At 38.4% G+C, this 21,749-nt stretch overlaps 1 protein-coding gene across 1 annotated transcript in view; it reads right to left on the bottom strand.

Annotated features, from left to right (window-relative positions):
• Window positions 1–21,749, bottom strand: part of cabin1 (calcineurin binding protein 1) — a 69,128-nt gene that overhangs the window by 25,677 nt on the left and 21,702 nt on the right. Inside the window, 4 exon segments of the mRNA XM_043246756.1 lie at window positions 6,749–6,862; window positions 12,150–12,568; window positions 13,162–13,338; window positions 16,035–16,046. Coding sequence (XP_043102691.1) covers window positions 6,749–6,862; window positions 12,150–12,568; window positions 13,162–13,338; window positions 16,035–16,046 — 722 coding nt within the window.

The raw sequence follows: 21,749 nt of genomic DNA, 5'->3' as shown, positions 1-21,749 counted from the left end.
TTTGCGAGAATAATACGATTACATCATTTCCAGTCGATGTTTACTTCAATGTTCACGACAAAGATCGTCTACCTGAACAACCATAGCTGTCATATAGATTAAACTAAACTGGATTACAAATCTAATCTCACGATTTCTCTGTAAATTAACTATTTAAATATGCATTTTGCTTAGATATAGAAAAAGTAAACATGCATGCAAGGAAAAAAAAAAGGTCTAATAATATGCATTTATTTTCCCCTTATTTGCTCAGCGACTCCCAAACGATTCTTTTTTCAAACCCCTCCTTTGCGTGACGCTAATTCTGTGTTCGATTTCATTTCAAAGAATAAAAAAAGCATTTTTATACAGATGTGAAAAGACAACAACAAATGGGCGGGTAACATGCTAATGTTTCACAAACTGCTTGGGATTCATTTTAAACAAAGACTCGGTTCAGTGATTCAGAGTCGACTCTTTCATTTGAGAGACAAATAACTCAGTGCACTTTAGCTTCTGTTCAGTTGCGACTATTCTGACCGGCGTTTTAAAAGGCGCATGCATTGACTGTGTAAATGTAATGGAGTTAAATATATAATGTCTTGAAGAAGAAACTTTAGCCTCAACAATACCACCAAAGCTTTTAAATGAATTCTAGATTAATTGCAAAAACGATGCTACTGTTGTGACGGAGTCATTTCATCTACTTGTTTAGAACTTGATAACTACACCGGCATTTGACACCAGTGAGAACTTGCATTGCAGACTGACAAGATTGTTTACAAAAAGAAAAGACACAATGGGAGTGAATGGTATGTCCCTTTCAAAAGGTTAAGCATGACGGGTGCTCTGGAATTTGATACACTAAGAGCCTTGTTTATTCTCCATTTCTTTACTTTTCTGGGAATCCCCGCACCTCCAGAGGTGAGCAAATCCATAATAGCCATATTATACCAAAAAAAGAAGACGTACGACGACACAAACGGTTCTCATAAAAACCATACCAAACCATACAAATGTACTCGTGCAGCCTTTAATAGACTAAAGTCGACCGAGCGGCAAAAGAAGAGCAAGCTGTCATGTCTGTTTCAGGCCTACAGCTACTCCTAATGCCATCAATATAATCTGACAGCGAAATCACTGAATCGAGCCCGGCAGATGCGGGGCTTCCCTCGCCATGTGAGGCCGTTCCTCTGCGCGCGAGCTGCAAAAAGTGCTTAAAACCACTCAAACGTCCTCCAGCAGTTTCAAATAAACAGTTTCTCAAAAAGCCTTCATGTGATCAGCCGGCAGACGTGGAGGCTTCAAGAACGCTGCAAGATGCTTTACGGTTCAGCGCGTTTGACTAATTAAGCGAAAGGAGATTTGTGTGACACTTTGTGAATTTCACCTCAGGGATTCCCCCCCAAACACTCAACCGCGCGTGCTTCAAAAGTGTCAAGGGTTCCAGTATCTTCCAGAGCCGAGGAACGCAGAAGGAAAGCGGGAACGAGGAGGTTCCCTGTCTTCTGACTCATCCGGTGCACTTCATCACTCCATTTCTGGTCATCACCGCCGCTCGTACCGACGAACCGCAGGACTCCGGGCGAGAGCACTAGCTAACTATTATCTGCGTCACACGTGACAGAGTCAATGCTCTCAAACGCTCACTTTCTTTCTCTCCCTCTACTCCTTGAACTCTCGCGCGCTGCTCTCCTCCCTTCCCTTTCCACCCAACCCGAGCGAAACGTTTCCCAAACGCGAGCAAGCGGACACTTTTCCTTTGCGCCTTTCATCCCAGGAGCAAAAACAGCAAGAAAAGGAAGCCAAACAGGAAAAGCAAAAAGGAAGAAACTCACCATCACCGAGGAGAGCTACTCCACGCTCTGCCTGTATGAAGTGTGTGTGAGTAAAAGGGATGTTTTGATTTTTTTTTTTTTTACGTTCCGGCGAGAAGAGGCGAGCTGAAGTCCAGGCTCGAGGGAGTGGGCTGCACGCGTGTGGAGGGAGGAGAAAAGGAGAGATGGTTGAACGAGTGAGCCTCAAACAGACGAGCGCTTGCTCTCCTCTCTTTCCAGTCCTGCCATCGCAAAACAAAACGCCCACGCTTCTCTTTCTCTGCTCTGACCCCAGCGCGCTCGCTCGTGCTCTCTCTCCCTCCTCCCCGTGCTCTCGCTCCTTCTCTGTACACAGAGAGAGACGGCCCCTTCAGAGCGCAGACAGCCAATCAGAGAAGGACTGTTTCTCAGCCCAGCGGTGCACACCCACACAAACACAGAGAGAGAGAAGAGAGAGAGAGAGAGAGAGAGAGAGAGAGAGAGGTGAACGACAGGAGAGACAAAACATGCAACAGGATGTTAGTGTGGGTCAGAGGGAAAAGGGGGTATGTGAATACAAACACAGACTCAAGGAGACGAGGTGAGGGAATTTAATTGACAAGAAAAGATGAGACGAGAACTCAAGAGAATGTGCAAAGAGAGACAAGAACACGAGAAACATGACTAAAAGTCAAAAAGAGCAAAGAACAGAAGAGAGATGAAAAGAGAACGGATAATGATGAGACTGCAATACGAATGATAGAAAAGCACGAAGGAGAAGAGACACGAGAAGACGAGAGAAAAAGAAAAGAAGAGGTGAGACGGCTTAGGAGTGTAGAAGAGAAACAGATCAGAGCAAGAGAGGCGAGATGAGAACAGGAACAAAGTGACAAAGAGAAGAGGAGAAAAATAGACTGATGAGAAGATAATGAGACAAGATGTGAGACGAGAATGAGACCAGGCTGAGGTGGGTTAAAAAGAAGAGGAATAAGAACACAAGCGAACAATGAGGGCAGAACTATGGAGAAAAGAGATGAGAAGACAAGAGACAGCAAAAAAGAGGGAACAATAGGCAAGAACAAGAAAAAAAAAGAAGACATGGGACGGCTTGAGAGTAAAAGAGAGAGGAAGACAAAGAAGAGGAGATGGGACAATCATGGTGAAAAGAGAGAGATGAGAGAAAGAGAAAATAGATGAGAACAGAAACAAAGAGCAAGCGTAAAATAGAAGAGGGGGAAAAAGATAGAGGAGAGGACAACAGAGAAAAGAGAACGAGAGAAGAGACAAGGTGAGATGAGAAGAGGTGAGCCAGGCTGAGAGAAGAAGAAGAAAGTAGAAAGAGAACAGAGACAGGAGAGATGGGAAGAAAGCCAAACGAAAAGAGAGTGGGATGATAAGATGAGCCTAGATGAGACAAGGTGCAACTAGAAAAGAAAAAGATGGAAGAGTTCACGTCGCCATTGAGGCTCTCATTTCCCCTTCTCCCTCTGTTAATGTTTGTGCATTTCCACTGTGACATCTACACACACACACACACACACACACCTGGCATTTCCAACACCCTGCTGCTAACAGGAAAGCCAAGATGCAAATCGTGCAGACCGTATCTCTACATCATCTACCTCAGGTGTTTGCTACGACCGAACTTTCACACAGCAGCACTTCACACAACACACACACACACACACACACAGACGTACATGTCATTCAGCCTGCTGTCGAACACACACTCACTCAAAACGTCTCCTAAACACCTAAAGAAACCTGGACATGAATTATATTAAATAAAAATCAGATAACAAATATAAAAATATATACAATTATAAAAAATATATATATATTTAATGAAATAAAGCCCAATGCAGGCAGCTATTCTGTGGCTCGGGCCAGTGGTCCAGTGAGAGCAGGAGAGTGGGCGGCTGCATATGTGAGCACATATGCCTGAGTGAGAGAGAGAGAAACTGTGTTTGTGTTTTTGTGATGCATTTAAGGCTTAGGCCAACAAATACTGCCAGAGCCCGGGGCAAACTAGAGCAGCCTGACCCATATCGCTCACTCACATACACAAATAAAAGCAAAGATTCCCCCTCCTGTTCTGCAGAAACAGGAAATGACAATGTGATTCATGACACGGCAAAACATACAGCATGTCCTGCGTCTTCTCTCCATTTCACAAGCCTTCCACAACGGTGCAAATAAACGGCTACATGCCACAGACCGCCTCCGAATGAATCTACACCATGCTGGTTCATCTGAAGAGAACCGGAGCCCGACCGAGCCTGGTTTCTCCCAAGGTTTTTTTTTTCCTCCAAGGGGTTTAACCGGCCTTTGGCTTGCTTATTTGGGGAGAGTTAATACTTGGCAATATTATCGACTTGTTAGCACAGACACTACTGGATGAGCACTGAACTGAGCTGGACGATGACATCACTGAATCAACAACGACCTGACTTGACTCAAACACCGACTGAGTTTTGTTTGCATTATTGAAACGTTGCCTTCCCGTATAACACTAGCAATCTCGCATAAAGCGCTTTTTGCATAAAGGGAAAAAAATGATTTCTTTATTTATTAAGTAACGTTTTTGTGTAAACAACATTACATTACATTACAAAAAAAAAACAAAAGCAAGATGTCGGAAACACAGAAGCATTTGATATTGAATCCTTCCGGAAGGTCTTAAAGAAATAGTTTTTGATGTGTCCAGATGTGGCTGTCACAAGCACTTTGACAATTGTGTTGCTAAACGGGTTTTTCAGCGGGACGTAATTTACATTTTACTCGTAGAATTCAAGCATTGCCATTCGCCAGTGCAGCTTGTCATAACAGTGAGCGATTAAATGTCGCTGTTGTCATTAAACTTCAATAGCTTCATAGAGTGTGTGCATAAATGTCAATCAAACGGAGCGGAACCGAGATAATGACAGCAATATTGTTCATTTAAATAATAATGTTCATTTTTTGGACATACGATTAAGATCAACCTAACCTAACTGATTCAACGTATAGAAATACTTAAAGTTACTATTGCAGCTTTATTTCTTGTAACCTTTAACCCTAAATACAGCTTCAATCTTGCAATTGTAAGTTCTTATAAGCTTTATTTTTAGAAATTAAATCCGTTTTTTTATATACTATTACTTTTATTTATTCTCACAGTTTTTTTTTATTAAAAAAAAATATTAGGTTTTAAGTAACAAACTTTCTTAAATGATTACAGTAAAACTTGTAGATCTTTCTGGTGGCAACTGCAGCTTTATTTATTTTTTGATCTGAAACTATAAAATAAAACAATTAGCTTAATCATGCAATTGTAAGATTTTTATAAACTACTTTTATTTTTTAAACCAGCCTAATATCAAGAGAAATCAAATAAAAGGAAAATCTAAATTAGCCAGGGAAACTGGTCACGCCACTCTCTATGAAATGCATACACTTTCTGGTTGTAGGGTTTCACTTTTGGGGGGCAAGGTGCGTGGCATTGCGTATTTGTGGAGCTCATCCGACCGCACCAATCCGCGATTGAGTATACGGAACGTGGAAAGTGAAGTATACCTGGGCCTTGATGCGGTCTCCTCAACCTCGTTCTTTTCATACACTGTTTATCTGACGCACCTAAGCCACTCACCTCTCCGTCTGACTGCGGCACAAGCATTTTAACTTACACACACGTACGGGAAAATCTGGACCACGGCCAATCAGAGAGGGGGGTCCGCCCTTCACTATCTCTGATTGGTTTAGACCACGATAAGTGCCTTATGTTTGCAGTAGTGTTGAACCACAGGGACACTTTCAGGGTCACTATCACTCTAGAGTCCTGTAATGACATTTATAATATGTTATTATAAACTATTATTATTTATCTTTACGCTCACCATTAATAATTGTACACATTTTTTTAAATATCTTAAAATGATTGCAGTTCAAAGTAGATAAAATGTGTTCTAACACAGTACCCTCCTCTTAGCTGTTTTTTTGTACTTTAATATTATTTACACTTTTCTTTTTTACATTAATTACACATTTAAAGAAACAGTCCACCAAAAAACTTAACATTCTGTCGTTATTTACACACACTCAGTTTCTTCTAAACCTGTAGATATTTTAAAAGAACGATATAAATCAAAAACAGTTTACGGTCACTGTTCATATCCAACGGTTACCCCCAACTTTTTGGTTGTTCATCAGTAGACGACTCAACAAAAAGACTGAGGCAACTTGGGATATAATAATAACAATTCTTTTTTTGTGTGAACTACACCTTTAAATCTGGACTATAATCGTTAAACACATCCCCATGAAAACGACTCTAAATTTACCGCCATCATAAAACGCAAAGGCTCTTGAAATTTCCAAGAGCCCTGGACCGGATGCTGCTTGTGTACGTTCGGATTTTCCCATAAGCTGAGAACAGGTGGGCACGAGGTTGGCGTATCCTAGTGGGCAGAGCTCTGAAGCCCAGCGAGACGTGACGCCCGAGTGTTTTTATACCGCCGCGAGCCAAAACTGACAAAGCCACAGGCTGCTTCCTCACAGAGACCGCACCCACGGCCAAAGGTGGACACACTAACATTAACACAACACTCATGTTACGGCCTCTGCTCTGTGAGGACTGTACCAACGTGCCAAAGGGCCACTGGGCAAAACAGCAACAACATGTACACACACACCATAGTGATGCCATCTGTCCGCCTGTAAATCCAGCCAGTTTAGGGCATTTTTAGCGAGGAGTCGTAATCTCTCTGGATTTATAACTGTGTGTGTGTGTGTGTGTTTGTGTGAGAAGGGATTTTACCGCACTGAATCGCAGGAACCCATGATGGCATTTATCACACACACACATGTATGAACAGCAGACTCGCTCTGCCAGATATACACGCACGCATCAGTAATATCTCCAGACTGGCTCACTCCGTAGCTGCGATACGGTGAACTTTGACATATAAGCGCGGCTGCATGCGGATGTGACTTACGTTGAACAGATTGGTCTTATTCCTCTCGCAGAAAAGTCCTTGTGCCGGCATGTGCTTCAGCTGTTGCCATGGGACACTGCTCCCTAGCAACACGTCTCGTGCCCATTGCAGGTTCTGTGAAAACACAAATATATTCAGTCAGCTCTGTATGCAGGAGGGCGAGAGAGCGTGTGATGACTTGAAGCGAGTGAAGTCGGAGGAAAGCTTGACCGCTTCACTCGCGCACAAACTAGAGTCCTGCTTAACTGCGCAGCATATACGAATGAAATAAACAGTAGGCAGTATGTGAAAGAGTACGGTAAGAACAGGTGAGGATAAAGATCTCCATTGTGGTAGACTGTCACATGACTTCATGCAGTTATACTGCCCACTAGTTTCGAAAAACAGCCTGCAGTAGGTAGCGACAAACATTATAAAACTACATTGTCATGTGACTTGAATACAGCATGCGGTGATAATTCCAACCTGGTCTCATAAAAATATGTAGCTCTGCGCACTCTTACTGCACGTTGCGCCGCAGTTTTAAAGAGAAATACCCATCGAGTGATGCTAAAACAAAGGTTCAATATGTGAAACCTGGCGCATTTTATTAGGTTGATTTAGGTATATATTGTGTACCGTGTTTTTATTATGTTAAATATCTGTGGAATGTTGCTAAAAGTTAATGCTCTATCACGTAAGAAATACGCACTGCACTAAATTGAACCCTAAAAATACTCAATAGTGTTAACGAATGCAAAACGGATATAAAAAAACACGTATGAAGCTGGATATGTGTGATGATAACATTCAAAAGCATCGGTTTTCAGATCTCCCGGCATATTAATTTTTTAATCATAGCAAGATATTCTTCAAGTAATTGTGAGGAAAGTTTCGATTAATAAAGCATAATTATTTTGTGTGAAAAGGAGTAAGGGTCAGAGTTTTTGGAAAAATTAATTGTTGAATGAATCATTTGGGAATCACTGAACAAATAAGGTTAAAATAAATGCATGTTATAAGACAATGAAAGTGTTTTTTTGATCTTGCCTGCATGTCAACCTGTTGCTTTGGACTCCAAAAAACTACATATGAACCTTTCATAACCGATAAAAGGGGCACTTTAACACTTCTTTCAAACCGTTTCATATCATATTATGCTTTACAATTGTCAGATAACCTCACAAAATAGGATTATTTTGCTATTTGAGTACAAAATTCTTCTTGTAGTCAGGGTTGCCAGGTCTGTTTAATAAAAGATAGCCCTAAAAACTAGCCCAATCATAGCCAAAACAAGCATTCCAATGACCTTCTGGAATTAATTGTCTTCAAAAATGCATTCTAAGGTTGAGAATTTAAGCATGAAAACCCTCTGGCTAAAAAAGAAAATAAAAAAAAAAAACCTGCAGCAACAGTATGAAAGGAAAGTAGCCCAACTGCACGAGAAGGCTGGGGACTTTGCAACACCTCGTGTTAATTTTTCACACAGGAAATCTGTCAATTGTCAAAGTCAAATTGCACTGCAGAATTGCAAATACAGTACATTTTAATCTAACATAAACATTCAAATGAAGTTATTTACAGAACCCAGGAAAACACAGAAACAACTTTAGCTGGCTAAAGACTGAAAGCTGATCCAAACCCTTGTGACACTCCAAAATAATTACACTGTATCATCCCATCAAATCCATTTCCACGCCGCTAATTCGCCGTTAATGAACACATAACATCAGAGCTCTGCCGTCTGACTTCTTTATTAGGATACAGACACGCAAGTATCTCTCACTGTATGTCTCGCACAGTAGCAACGAGAGCTCAAACGGCGTTTGGAGCCATTCATTAAATCCGAGAGCTAAATTTTCGTGCTTTCGCCTCGGGAACGAGTCGGGTGCGATTAAACGTGTTGTGGCGGTTATGAAATCTCTGGCTTGTCGTGGTGGGGTGATTACATTTCAGAGCTGAACAATCTCTGCTTAAAGATCAGACAGATTTCTCAGTGTGAAGGGATGGAGACGACATATGTGGGTCCGTTTGGTAAGCAAGTGTCTGAAAGGAGCGCAAACACACAGAGAGAGAGAGAGAGAGAGAGAGAGAGAGAGAGAGAGAGAGAGAGAGAGAGAGAGAGAGAGAGAGAGAGAGAGAGAGAGAGACAAACAGAGAAAGAGAGAGAGAGAGAGAGAGAGAGAGAAAGAGAGAGAGAGAGAATATAGACATGATCCAAATCTGACATGTAATAGAAATTTTGGTAACACTTTATTTTATGGTTACACCTATTAGTTGCTTATTGCAATGAATATTACTAGAACATTAGCCATTTAATAGTTAATTAAGCACATAGTAATGCCTTATTCTGACCTTATACTAAAATCCATAATCATAATCAATAGGTAAACTTAACAACTACAGCACTAACTATTAATAATAAGCAGCAAATAAAGAATCTAATGAAAAAAAGTCGCGGTTGAGTTAAGTATTGAATCCTTGCGCATGCAATTATAATTAGGACGAATTCTCGTGTGATCTTTAGTGATTAACATTTTCCACACAAGGCTATAGTGCATCGCTCACTTAAAGTATGAGACTGTTACTGTGCTTTTGTTATTGTAAGTAATTCACTGTTTGTGTTTCAAGGAAGACAGGAAGTTGCGATTCTCATAATGGAGTGAAGCATTCCTTTAGTTATCGTAATTCAAGGTACGACAGTTAGAGAAAGAACAAAATAGAAAGTAGAGAGCAAAAGGCTAGATATGCAAGGTTAGTCATTATCACAGAAAACAGGCTTCACAGGCCTACTGTGAAAGAAACACCAATAATGCTTTGCTTTCTTTTCAAGTGACCCCTTCAATTAAGCAGTCACTGATATTATTACACACGGCAATTAATGCATCAATCTTCTAAAGCTTCTTACAGAAATCGTAAATGGAAAGAATGAGAGATAATCACACATAGAAATGTTGGTTTGGTTTATATTACGAACAAATGCTGCACTGTGCTTCCAGGCAGAGCCAAAAGAAATCACCACGTCACGCTACATGAAATCATTGAGAAAATTTACCAACCACAGATATTTCATACCGGCTATGAAACCGAATCTTGTATTAGTATTATTACTCTTGCTTATTAGTGATAAAGTGCAGGGCGGCGACATACGCAAGATGAGTCAGTCTGAAATGATCCGCCACAAAAACATCAATACAAATCGTGATTTTGTTCTTCTGAATGCATCCGTGTGGCTCAATTTTATTTATTTATTTATTTTTAAATCACCATATGGAGTTCTAGGAAAAAATAAATAAATCGAATACACATTCCAGGTACGCAGCTCGTGGTGAATTCGCCATAAATAAAAAGCTACAGATGACAAGCCACAGCAGATGTTTCCTTTAGTCGGGTGTTTCGATGTAAATCGTTCTCCTCAGTGGGCGTCAGGCTGTTATGCTCACAGGTCAAACACAATTAGCGTCTAGAGATAGATCTATTTTAACGAATCTGTTTGCTCTGAGGGTTTATTTAGTAATCAAATAAATATTAACAATGAATATTAACTTGTTTGCATGTTCTTCGTGCTTATAACCCACAGTTCTAATGGTACTCTATTTTTACCAACGTGGCAAAAACAGTAACACCGTGAAATATATTATTACAATTTATTAAAAAAATTCACTATTTTGTCCTGCTGAATTTTTAGCATCATTACTCGAGTCTTCAGTGACGCACGATCCTTCAGAAATCATTCTAATATTCAGTTTTGCCGATCAAGACACATTTCTGATTAATGTTGTGTTGATCAGTATATGTTTATGCAGAAACATTTAAAATGTAATCATTTGAGAAAAAAATAATTGTGAAAAATAAACTGATACATTGTGAACATTTTTACTGTCAACCTTCAATGAATTTAACATCTTCACAAAAAAAAAAAAAAAAAAAAGCTTTTAAAATGGCGATGCATTTAAAAAGTTTCTATAAACTTGTGCATTTGTTCCATATAAAATCAATACATCTTATGCCAATATTTTTACAATCTTTCAAATTAATAATTACAAAATGGATAGTTATGATGCTGGGAGCTGACTGGTTAAAACAGCCATCCAAAAAACACAATGTGGTAACAGCTACTGCACCACAGACACGTTTTTCACATTCATCTGATGTAGTACTTTTATACAGTACTTGATTTCCTCCTATTCTGCATGAATGATATCACATGTGAAGGGCTTACGTGTATAAACTTCAACCCATTTGAGCAGGAAGTTGATTAATTTAGCGCAGGTTTTTACATGACTTGACCACAGATGTAAAGTAAGGGGGGAATCCCCACTGGCCCCACGTGTGCGCACCTATTGCCTTCACATATCAACCACAAGTCAAAAACAAACTGCAGCGCATACATTAGGCTTCAGGACAGTGTAAGCGGTTTGTTTAGTGGTCAGGGGTGTTACACAACACTCTGGCACGGAGCTAAACTTGGCTCTGCTCTTCTTTTTGCACCCGTGAGGCGAGTGGGCACAGTTTTTAACGCCCAGTCTTAATGTCTGTAGGTAGTGGCATCACTGTGCGTGGGCTTCAAACACACACACACACACACACAATGATATCATCCTCTTGGCTCAGTTAGCATTAGAGATAGGCACATATCTGCTGACGCTGATGTTCTCGTGCAGTAAACGGTTGTTATGAAGCATATATACGGTTTTTTGTGTCAAAGCACTTTCCAGTGTTATGTACAGAGCCAACTATAACTACAAGCGTTTCGCAGTATGATAAATACAGTGGAGATTAAGTCTGAGCTGACACTAACAAGTGTGGGGTGAGATGAACCTTATCAAAGCAGTCGAGAAATGTCACGGCTATACTTCAAATCAATGAGAAATAATCTGCATGAAGAAAACTATTTTAGCATGTTTTTAATGGGTTTTCTTTTGCACCGTCATTTTTATTTTTCCTCTTAACACTCATTGGCCTGTTCAACTTTTATATTGTCTTATGCTTTCATTAAAGTTTTTCAGTAAATTACGTTTTTCAATAATTTCTTATAGTTTGAAGTTTCGCTTTTAGCTTCCGTTTTCGATTCAGTATCATTTATACTTGAACGTAACAAATGCTAAGATGTGTTGCGTTGGCAATTAACGGAAATTAAGCTCACCTAAAATTGTATTTTATTCAGTTTTAGTTAACCACAACTGGTAGGAAGTGCGCAAAGTACAAACCTGCGTACAAAATATGTTTTTAACATGCATAAAGATTATAGCATAATAAAAATAAATACGTTATACTATATATATAATATCACTTATTACTAATAATTGTTGTGTGCCTATATTATGCACCACTTAACTAGTGGTGAACTTATGCAAGTTTGCATTCCTGCATTTCAGTGATTCCTGTGGTGTGTGTATGAAGTGTATGTGTGTTCACGCACCTTGTGTGTCCTGCTGTAGGCGTACAGGTGGGCCAGACGATACAGACTCTTGTAGTGCTGCGGGAAGCGACTCAGACACAGGAAGAGAGACCTCACACACACATCCACTAGTGTTTTCCTCTGCTCTCTCTGTCCCGGCGGCAGACACTTAGGCAGCTCTATGACCTCCAGCGGAGGAGGTGGCTCTGGCCTGCGCTTGCCCTCGCTGGAGGAGCTGGTCTGGGGGTGAGGTCGGTGGGGTTGAGCGGCGTGCAGCGGATGAGGTGGAGCTTGGGTCGGGGTGTCCGTGGTAGGGGTTTTGGGGACGGACGCCTCGGGGGACGTGATGGATAAAGTGGTGTCTGAAGACTCTTGTGTGACTGAAGATTCTTGAGAGAGCGTGATGGAGCTGATGTCCATGTTCTTGTCCTCCAAGGGGCCTGTGGGATTTTTAAAAAGGGCAGAAGTGACCACCAGAGGCAGATATTGGTTGTATAAAAAGCCAGAGAGTAGGATAAGATAACCTACCGTGTTTTAAGAAACTACTAGTGTTGTAATAATGTACTTATTAAAAATAATTGTTCTTTTAAGTATTCAAATGTTTACAGATAATAGTCTTGTTTTTTTTCCCTCCGCACCATTGCTGAGGAGATCATAGACGGTGATAGCTTTAACAGGTTTCATTCAGACTAATGCACAGATCTATTTTAATATAACAGATGTTTTGTCCTGTTCTGAAAACATAATTTTGTGTGTGTGCATAAGTTTCATATTAGAGTATTTGAAAATGTATGTGAATCTGCTGAAAAAAATGCTATTTAAACCTTTATGAATGTCCTTATTGTGACTTTTAATTTATTTAAAATTGTTTCTTCAGAAAAAAAGAACAAAAAGAAAGAATTGTAAAATAATACTGAACACAAGCTTTTGAATGGTAGTGCAGTATTATACAAAAGAACCATGTTACATACTAAAGGTTAAATGTGAATACTAAATTTAATTGAATTAATTTTCCACAATATATGATCAATACCTGCGTCCTCTATTGTGGCGGGTTTCTCTTTTCCAGTTGCATTCGATTCTTCTGGAAAAATACTACACTTCCCAGGATCGACCTTGTGACTGCTGTCCTGAGAGCTGGTGGCCTCCATGAAGACGTCCTGCAAGGAGCTGGAGTCTGACAAGCCAGCAACGCTGTCCTGACTTTGCTCTGATTTAGGGGGAAAAAAATACACCACACAATTACACTCATTCAACAGTACCTTCCTCATCTGTCTTTTGTAAATAATTAAAAAGGCTCTTCATTCGAACTTTGTAAGATTCGCCCAAATTGCACAATAAACAAATCAACAGAGATCCCAAGATGAATTGCATAAAAATCCTCTGATGAACACAAGGCTGAAAACATTTGCTGGATTGACAGATTTACAAATGGTGGCTGTACCTGAAGAGCAGGCAGGCTTATTTTGGGACGAGGTATTGGATTTTTAACAAAAGTGAAATTAGCTTTCTGTACCATTTCTGTATCATTTTATACAAATTAAAGGAATAGTACTTGAGTGCTGCAGGAAAATGTATGGATTTTTGGCTAAATTACTAAAATAAGGTCTGTGTTTAATACAAGTCCAAGATACGTCCATATTTTTCTTGATGGGATTTAAAATATATATATATTAAGTGTCTTGTAGGAGGTAGTTACAAGTGGCTAAATGGGACTACAAAGGATTTCTTTAACAATAAATAAAATATTTATTCACTAGTAAGCTTTGACTGTCGAAGGGATGTTGCTCTGATTTTTGTTCTGAATCTGATCTGGATGTGGCCTTGGACAAAAACATCATTTTCTCAGCTTCATTTTCTTAAGGTAATGCTGGTGGATAGTAGCCATTTTTAGCCAGATCCACAAGTACTGAGACGTAAAACATACATCATACGTCGAATCAGAAGTAAACCAAGAAGCTGGAACTTGTGATAGGGGTCTAGGTTAGTTTTACGACACAGTACTTGCGGATATATCCGATTTACGAAGCTTCAAAACAATGGACGCTATCCACCAGCATTACCAAACTTGGAAGCATTTTTAAAAAAAACTGACTGTGTTCCTTTAAAGTACTTCATAAACTCAGAGCTTACTTTCTGCAATAACCCAAAGCACAATTCCTACAATGAAAAAAATCTTATTTGGCTTTTATGAAGAGAACCAGGGTGACGCTAATATCTGGGTTGGTCTAAAAAAAATGCATTACTGCAGCACTAACATGAAAATACTGTCATTACTTACCTTCACCCTCATCCAAACCCATATACTCTTAACAGAGTACTGCAAAATACAGTATGTTGTTGCAATGTTTTGCTTCTACCTGCTTGAAAGTCAAAAACAGGGGATAAGTGCCTAAGAAACGTAGTCAATTACATATATTCCAAGTCTTCTGATGCAACTATTTTACAGAAAAGACTGTTTATATTTCCTTTCACAGTAATTTTTGCTCATTTAAACAGCTATGTGGGTTTGGGGGGAAATGAAGGTGAGTAATCAATGAAAGAAGTACTATTCCTTTAACAGGTAGTGGTTTTTGATCCAGGTCAGAGGTTAAAGCCAAGCCCACCAGCCTGCTCCTGAGGTAGAGCAAAGCGCTTGAAAATATTGTGCTTCTCAGCAAGCCCAGAAAAGAAAGTTAATGTAATTCCTCTTGTGCTGCCCACAAACAAGCAGAAAAAAAGCCCCTGAGCATGCTGGGAGTGTCAGCATTTGGCACAGAGGGTAGAAATTCATTAGTACACACCATCACCTCCATGACACAACAGAATGCGGTGGCAACCCCGCCCCCTCCACAGAACGCCAACGCACCCGCACGCTCAGCGTGAAGGGGGAAAAATGACGCTGGGTCAGCGCAAAACTACAGCCTCCTGCGGAGCGCATTAGCAGCTTTAGGCCAACACTGCCAGGAGGCCCATTAGCTGCTCTGCTACAGTTTTCAACAGGAGCTCAAGAGCATGTTAAAGACACAATGAAGGTCTAGACGGGACCCGGTTGTGTGCTGGGAAGCACTGGACAGGAAAAAAAAAAAAAAAAAAAAAAAAAAGACAGGCATTTCAGTGCAGAAGAGACTGATTGAGGCGGGAAATCACCAGTAGAGCAAGAGTGCTGTCATATTAATTAAACAGAGGAAAGGGACATTTGTTTTGGAAAGGACAAGTGTTACTGCAAAGTAATCTCTGATGTGACCCACAGGAAATATTAGAATGGTGTTGGGGTCACTTTCCTCAAAAGCAGAGCACACTACCAGACTACAGTTCCAAGGATACACAGTTAAATACTGAGAGAATCAGAAAAACGCTAATAATAGAGCTCAACAGTCACTAAAGAAATATTCATTGATAAAATATTACCATCATACAAAATTCCCATTTGCATGGATTCCTGTAGAAATTACATTTCTTTGAAAAAATGGCTAAATTAGAAAGCTCAGACTTTGGTTCATACCTGAAGTAACCCGCTCTGTCTTGTCTGTCAGCACACTTGAAAAACTTTTTATTTTGAATTACTTAATGTTAACACAATATTACTTAATTCTGATTTAAGTGACAACTAAAACATTTTAGTTAATCATTATTTCAAGTTGAAACTTTTTTTTTTAACAGTGCATGTTGACAACGCATTTTTCACTGCGTGAGACCAATGTGAACGTGAGAGCGGCTGTACTAAGGAGTGTCTTTGTGAAAAGTTAATTGTTAATTAATCAATTCACTGAAATTCCAAAAAAGAAATGGAAACCAAGCCCTCTGTAAAACTTAATACGTCACTGTTGAGCTCTAGGTGCTTGACCGTTGGAGTTTGTTGGGAAACTCAAGCCCTGCTTTTGAGGAATGACAGGCCTATTGGTTGTGCGAAGAAGGGGTCTGTACCATACAAAGATCCTGTCCGAAAAGCAGAGAGACACAGGCAGTAGTCATGGTCATGTGAGAAGTCAGCTGTAGAGGAAATTCAGTTTAGAACACGTTTCATAATATGGAAATTCAATTCAGTTGTATATTTTGGGTACCACTGTAGCGCAATTAGAGGAGATCTTTCATTTTCCAGTGTGATGAGAAATGGGCAGCTTTTTGAGCTTATTAAGAGTGAATCTCACAAAAACCTAATCACGTCTGAGTCCTATTTTGCCATGTTTTAGGGGAAATTGGGCTTAATTGCATGGGGAAATTACTCCTCAAAAGCAAAAAAACAGGCATTATCACCTTCATTTAGAATTTTATTTTTTTTTATTTTGAGGTTAAATAAGACCTGCGTGTGTTTTTGTGACATTCACCCGTAAAGGCCCCGATATACTTCACGCAAGATGCAAGACGTAAGGTAGTGCGGCATTTCATTTTGATTCATTTTGGGAGCTCAGGAGCTCTGCCTTCACTGGCACGCAAATCTCCAGTTACTGTCTATTTTGTTACTGAAAGTAGAACACGCAGCACACATATACATTCATCTAATCTGAAAGACAAAAAAACTTAACTGTGAGTATATCGGGGACTTTAGAATCAACAATTATACAATAAGAGAGCGAATTCATCAAATCTTGTATGCTTGTATCAGCTGATAAAAGCTCATCCACACACCAACATTTGCAGAAAAAAAACAAAAAAAAAACTGTTGAAACTACCCACTGTCTTCACCGAACCACAGAGCAACCCACAAGAAACATCTCCCTTGCACATGTGAGCCACGGCAGACACACTGTTCAGATGTCAGTTTGCACACAGAGCAGTGCGGAGTGCATTGTGGGAAGTCTTTGTTGAATCAGGGTGCTGACCCATCATGCATCCATTAAGAAGCAGCAGGTGGGAAGCAGGTCAGAGGCAGGCAGAGAGGGAGCAGGCAGGAGGCAGCAGGGAGACAGGGAGACTAAAGCAGGCCATGGGAACGACTGAGGAATATGGGCAACATGTCACAATGTTCACCTTAAAAAAAATTAAAAATAGGTAACGCTTTCTATGAAGCCTGTATTTATAACACATTATAAGGGTATTTATTATAAGGGTATTTATAACGGATGCGTAATGCTTTATAGAAAACGTAACATCTCACAAATGATCAAGCAATTACAGTACATTTAACTACTTGCGATTTTAACTTTTAAGAGTATGATTATTTATAACACACAATGAACGTTGTGTGGTTAGGTGCCAAATGTTATTTGAGCGTTTCTCCTGTAAGACTAATGTGAGCTAGGTAACTGAAAAAAATTGCAATGTTTATTATATAATCCTGAGAGCATTAGTAGACTAGGTAGGGTAGGTGGAATGTTCACATATTTTCAAAGTATCCTATACTCAGTATGTCTTTTGAGGAACCATCAAACTGAAGTGTTACTTATTAACAGCTGTCTAAAGGGTACCACTAAAATAATCAAACTAAATATATATATATATATATATATATATATATATATATATATATATATATATATATATATATATATATATATATATATATATATATATTCATTGTATATCAACGTTCATAAGTAAAATAGATATGAGTCTCACAATGCATTATAACTATGAGAAATATAATGAATCGTAGTCAGTGTGTGTTATAGATGATCATACTCTTGAATGCATCATGCATTCATTATAATGCCTTAAGAACACCCTTATAATGTATAAATATGGGCTTCGTAGAAAGTGTTAGGTAATAATTAATAAATTCACACTTCAAATTTGCAGCAAGCTGTTGAGAGGAGGCAATGAGAGGAGGCCAGCCATTAAAAAAATAAATAAATTGGCTAATTAAACAAATGAACATGAAAGCAATCAGAGTTGCACTACTATTAATAGAATTTTATGAGATTTTATTATTCACAGATAACTGGAGAAAATAAAATAATTATCAATGCAGAAAGTGTAAATACCATCCAATAAAAAAAAAAAAAAAAACAGCACAACTGTGTCCACCAAAGGGTTTTTTTTTCCCCAAGGCAGGAGTATTTTATCGTTGTAAATGAGAGTGCGGCTAGCGCTGAGAGTTCGGAGGGTTTTTCTCTCGCCGCCGAGAGGCTAAAACGCTCCGCTCATCACTGTCACTTTCTGGTTAGCCAACCAATCGAAGTGTGTGATGCGCCACAATGCTGAAATCTTGTGGTGTGTGCGTGTTTAAGATAATCTGCAAAGATTCTCTTTATGTGTGTGCTGCGACCAGATTTCATTATCGGTTAGGACTCCTGTAGTGTGAGCCTGGCCCAACTGAAATTCAAAACGTAAAAGAAATGGTCGAATAAACTAAAGAGATGTAATATACACTGCACGTTATTATTTCTTCACTTTGGGCTTTGAACCTCGTCATGCGTAGCACACGGGATGAGCATAAACGCTTAATGCTGGTCTTTATAGGAGCCTTTTATATTATAATACTCTTGTGCAACGAAAGACTATTAATAGCCTTTCTTGTTCATCTGTCATATGTTGCTGCCTCAATGTCTTTTTATTTAATATATACATATTTATATGTTAATATATTACTTGTTATACATTGCTCTTTGTATTGGAATGGAAAAATATTTTACTAGATTTCATTATGTCCTTAACTTATTCATTTATTATTATTATTATTATTTGTTCCCTACTAAATAATGCTTTTTTTAAAACAAAGTCAGAATTTTTTTAAATCAGGTTTTATAAAGCGAATGATAACTTTTCAACAGTTTGTCCACTAACCTTGGTTTTTTATTATAATTATATATTTTTAATTCTTTGTTTTTCCGGGGAAGCAAGTTTTTTTTTGTTGACACACATTTGATAAACAAGGCCCAGTTCGATCTTGTTTGATACTGAAAGATGGAGCGGTCTCAGCTATAAAAGACCCCGGTCATGATTCAGAAATGCAGATGGTAAGTAAAACGGCATCAAATGCCTGCGTTTTGTTGGCAATCGACACAAGTGCTCGTCACTCTTTAGCTCCGCCCACACGGCATGCCTCCAGGAGCTCGGCTTTTTTCGGAAAGAATCGTAAGGTTGTATATTCCTTTTATAAATATGATAAAACTGAAGTCTTTTGCAGTACTGCTCTATAGGTATTCAAGAGTAACATGACATCGGGTGAAACTGTGTGTGTTATGCTCCCTTTATAAAACAGATAATGAAATATTATTTGATTTATATAGCTACATCATATGTCCATTCGGAGCCATTCAAGCCACATGCTATTTAGCAATGAACGCAACGAGAGCTGAGCAGTTTAGCCCTCTTCAATCCACCAAGATCTAATGACTAAATCTAAGAACTGTACTTCAGAAAATGAGCACACCAAGTTGAAATTGACTTTAGCAACTAGGCCAACAACACCATCTGACACAGTTTCAAAAATACTGACTCCATTTCATCAAAACAGGACATAGGCAATATTTAACCAAGAGTCAGATGCAACGCCCCCCTTTCAAACTACTTACAAAAAAACAAACACCTCAAATATTTAAATATACAAACCGTGTGAATTGAGATAATAAGAATTAATTTTCCTATTATTTTGGAATAATAGTTTTGAGATACTGTACCTCTCAAAAGCATGGCTAAACCCAAAAACCGACAGACGTTACCACAGAAAAGAAATGCTAAAAGCTGGCAGAAAGCACCATGACATTTTAAACATCAAAGATCAAATTTGGCTCGTTTAATATTCTGAAAAAAACAAACAAACACTGATTTAAAATTAAAATTGTCTTTGGAAAATGTAACCTTGAATAAAAGCATCTGTTAAATACATAAAAAGAAAAGTAAATGTACTGTCAATATTAACATTCAATAAATGTGTTACGAATTGATCTATGTAGGGTGGTTTAACTGTGGAAAGTTGAGTGTTGAAATAATGAAATATCACATTCAAATATGAAGTGGATATTTGTTTTTCTTTTTTTATTACCTTTATTATTCTTTATTTTTTTATTGCCCTGCCAAATGAATTATAAAAGTCACTATGCTAACTTTGTGTCTTATTTTGAGTATCTTATGTCCTGTCAATTTTTAGTTGACTTACTAAACTGAAACTACAAAATATTACAGATATAGATACAGTAATATCAGATTACTAACCTGCCATTCTCATTTAGCCCTGTATCAATTCTACTTATCCATTTGTCTAAAATCATGTTGAAATAAAACATCAAGTCGACTTACGATACTGCAAAAAGAAAAGTAAAAATAACTAGGAACAAATGTTAACTTTATAACATATAAACTTTATAAAACTACTTTTGCCAAAAAAAAAAACATTAAAATTACAAACCACTAACTCGATCTGAAATTACTAAGATTTATAAATACATAAATATAAAGTCATTTCAGTAAGCTGCCATTAAAACTTGATAAAAAAGTGATCCAAGCCAACTCACTAAGATGAAATAACAAAACGAAATCAAAAATAAGTGTATATACTAAGCTGAAATGTGAAGTTGACTTACAAATAATAATTTTGTTGAAATAAGACACTGTCAGACAGCAATTTACAAAGTCTACAAAAGCTGTATTACGAAGTTTAATGCGATAAAGTCCTCAAATAAAGCATTTAAACAGAGCGCTGTAAAATTTAAGCCATCATGAATGGTCCAAAAAATGTATGTATAGCATACAACTCCCATAGAGCCAAAAAAAACTTGCTCAGAACCACACCACTGCCCACTTCTAACTAGGGGTGTGCCATATATCACACCGTCCACAATAATATCCGTGTAAATTGTTACATCATAAAAAACGTGCTATATCGCAATGTTAATGATATAGTGGCTTGATGACGTATTTTTGTAGAGATGCACCAAATGTTGAGATGAAAATAGCAAAAACGACTGAATAAATTGTACCAAACAATGACCTGATGTGAGAGGCGTGTAGCAAACATGCCAGAGAAAGACGCTAAAATTATTACAAGCACCGACAGACCATTTAGTATCACATCGCATGTCTTCCATGAGAAGAGGAAGGGGTGGTCGCTACTGGTTAATACTGTAGGATGATTGAAATTGTAAAAAGCCAAATGTTATGATTTCTAATAAGCGCAAGAACCTCCTTCACAAACAGTGCTGCACAAGCTTGTGACACAAAGTCCATTTTTATGATTTTTTTGTGTGTGTGTTTTTACATGTGACAATGCGCTACATCCATCCTACCAAAATAGTAATGATAATAATTTATAGAGCTGTTGCTCTCAACAAAACCTCCAGCAGGTTTCCGTCAAAATAAACATTTAGTTGTAGTATGTAGTATTGTTCTGTTAAATAACATTTAAAAAGTAAAACAATATTAATGATAATAATTACAACAGCTCTATTACTATATTTATTATTACGTTCATATAGTGTTCAAATTGGGATCTATAATATTTATAGATTTATATTTATATGTATGCCTATATATAGAAGTAACCTATTACCTTTTTAAAGTAACTTGCCCAACATTTCTGCCACCTTACAATAGACTAACACTACGATGTAAGCAGTCGGTCGTCAATGAGAGTAGCTCACTTGGAAAACGATGGAAATTGGCCTTTATTGTGTTTTCCTGTGTATATCATCATCGTAAATATTTTTAACATATAGTGATATAATTGAGGCTGAATCGCCCTCCCCTACCTCTAACCCCATG

Source organism: Puntigrus tetrazona, chromosome 8 (genome assembly GCF_018831695.1).
Source record: "Puntigrus tetrazona isolate hp1 chromosome 8, ASM1883169v1, whole genome shotgun sequence".
Lineage (NCBI taxonomy): Eukaryota > Metazoa > Chordata > Actinopteri > Cypriniformes > Cyprinidae > Puntigrus > Puntigrus tetrazona.
This window is presented reverse-complemented; position numbering and strand designations above follow the sequence as displayed.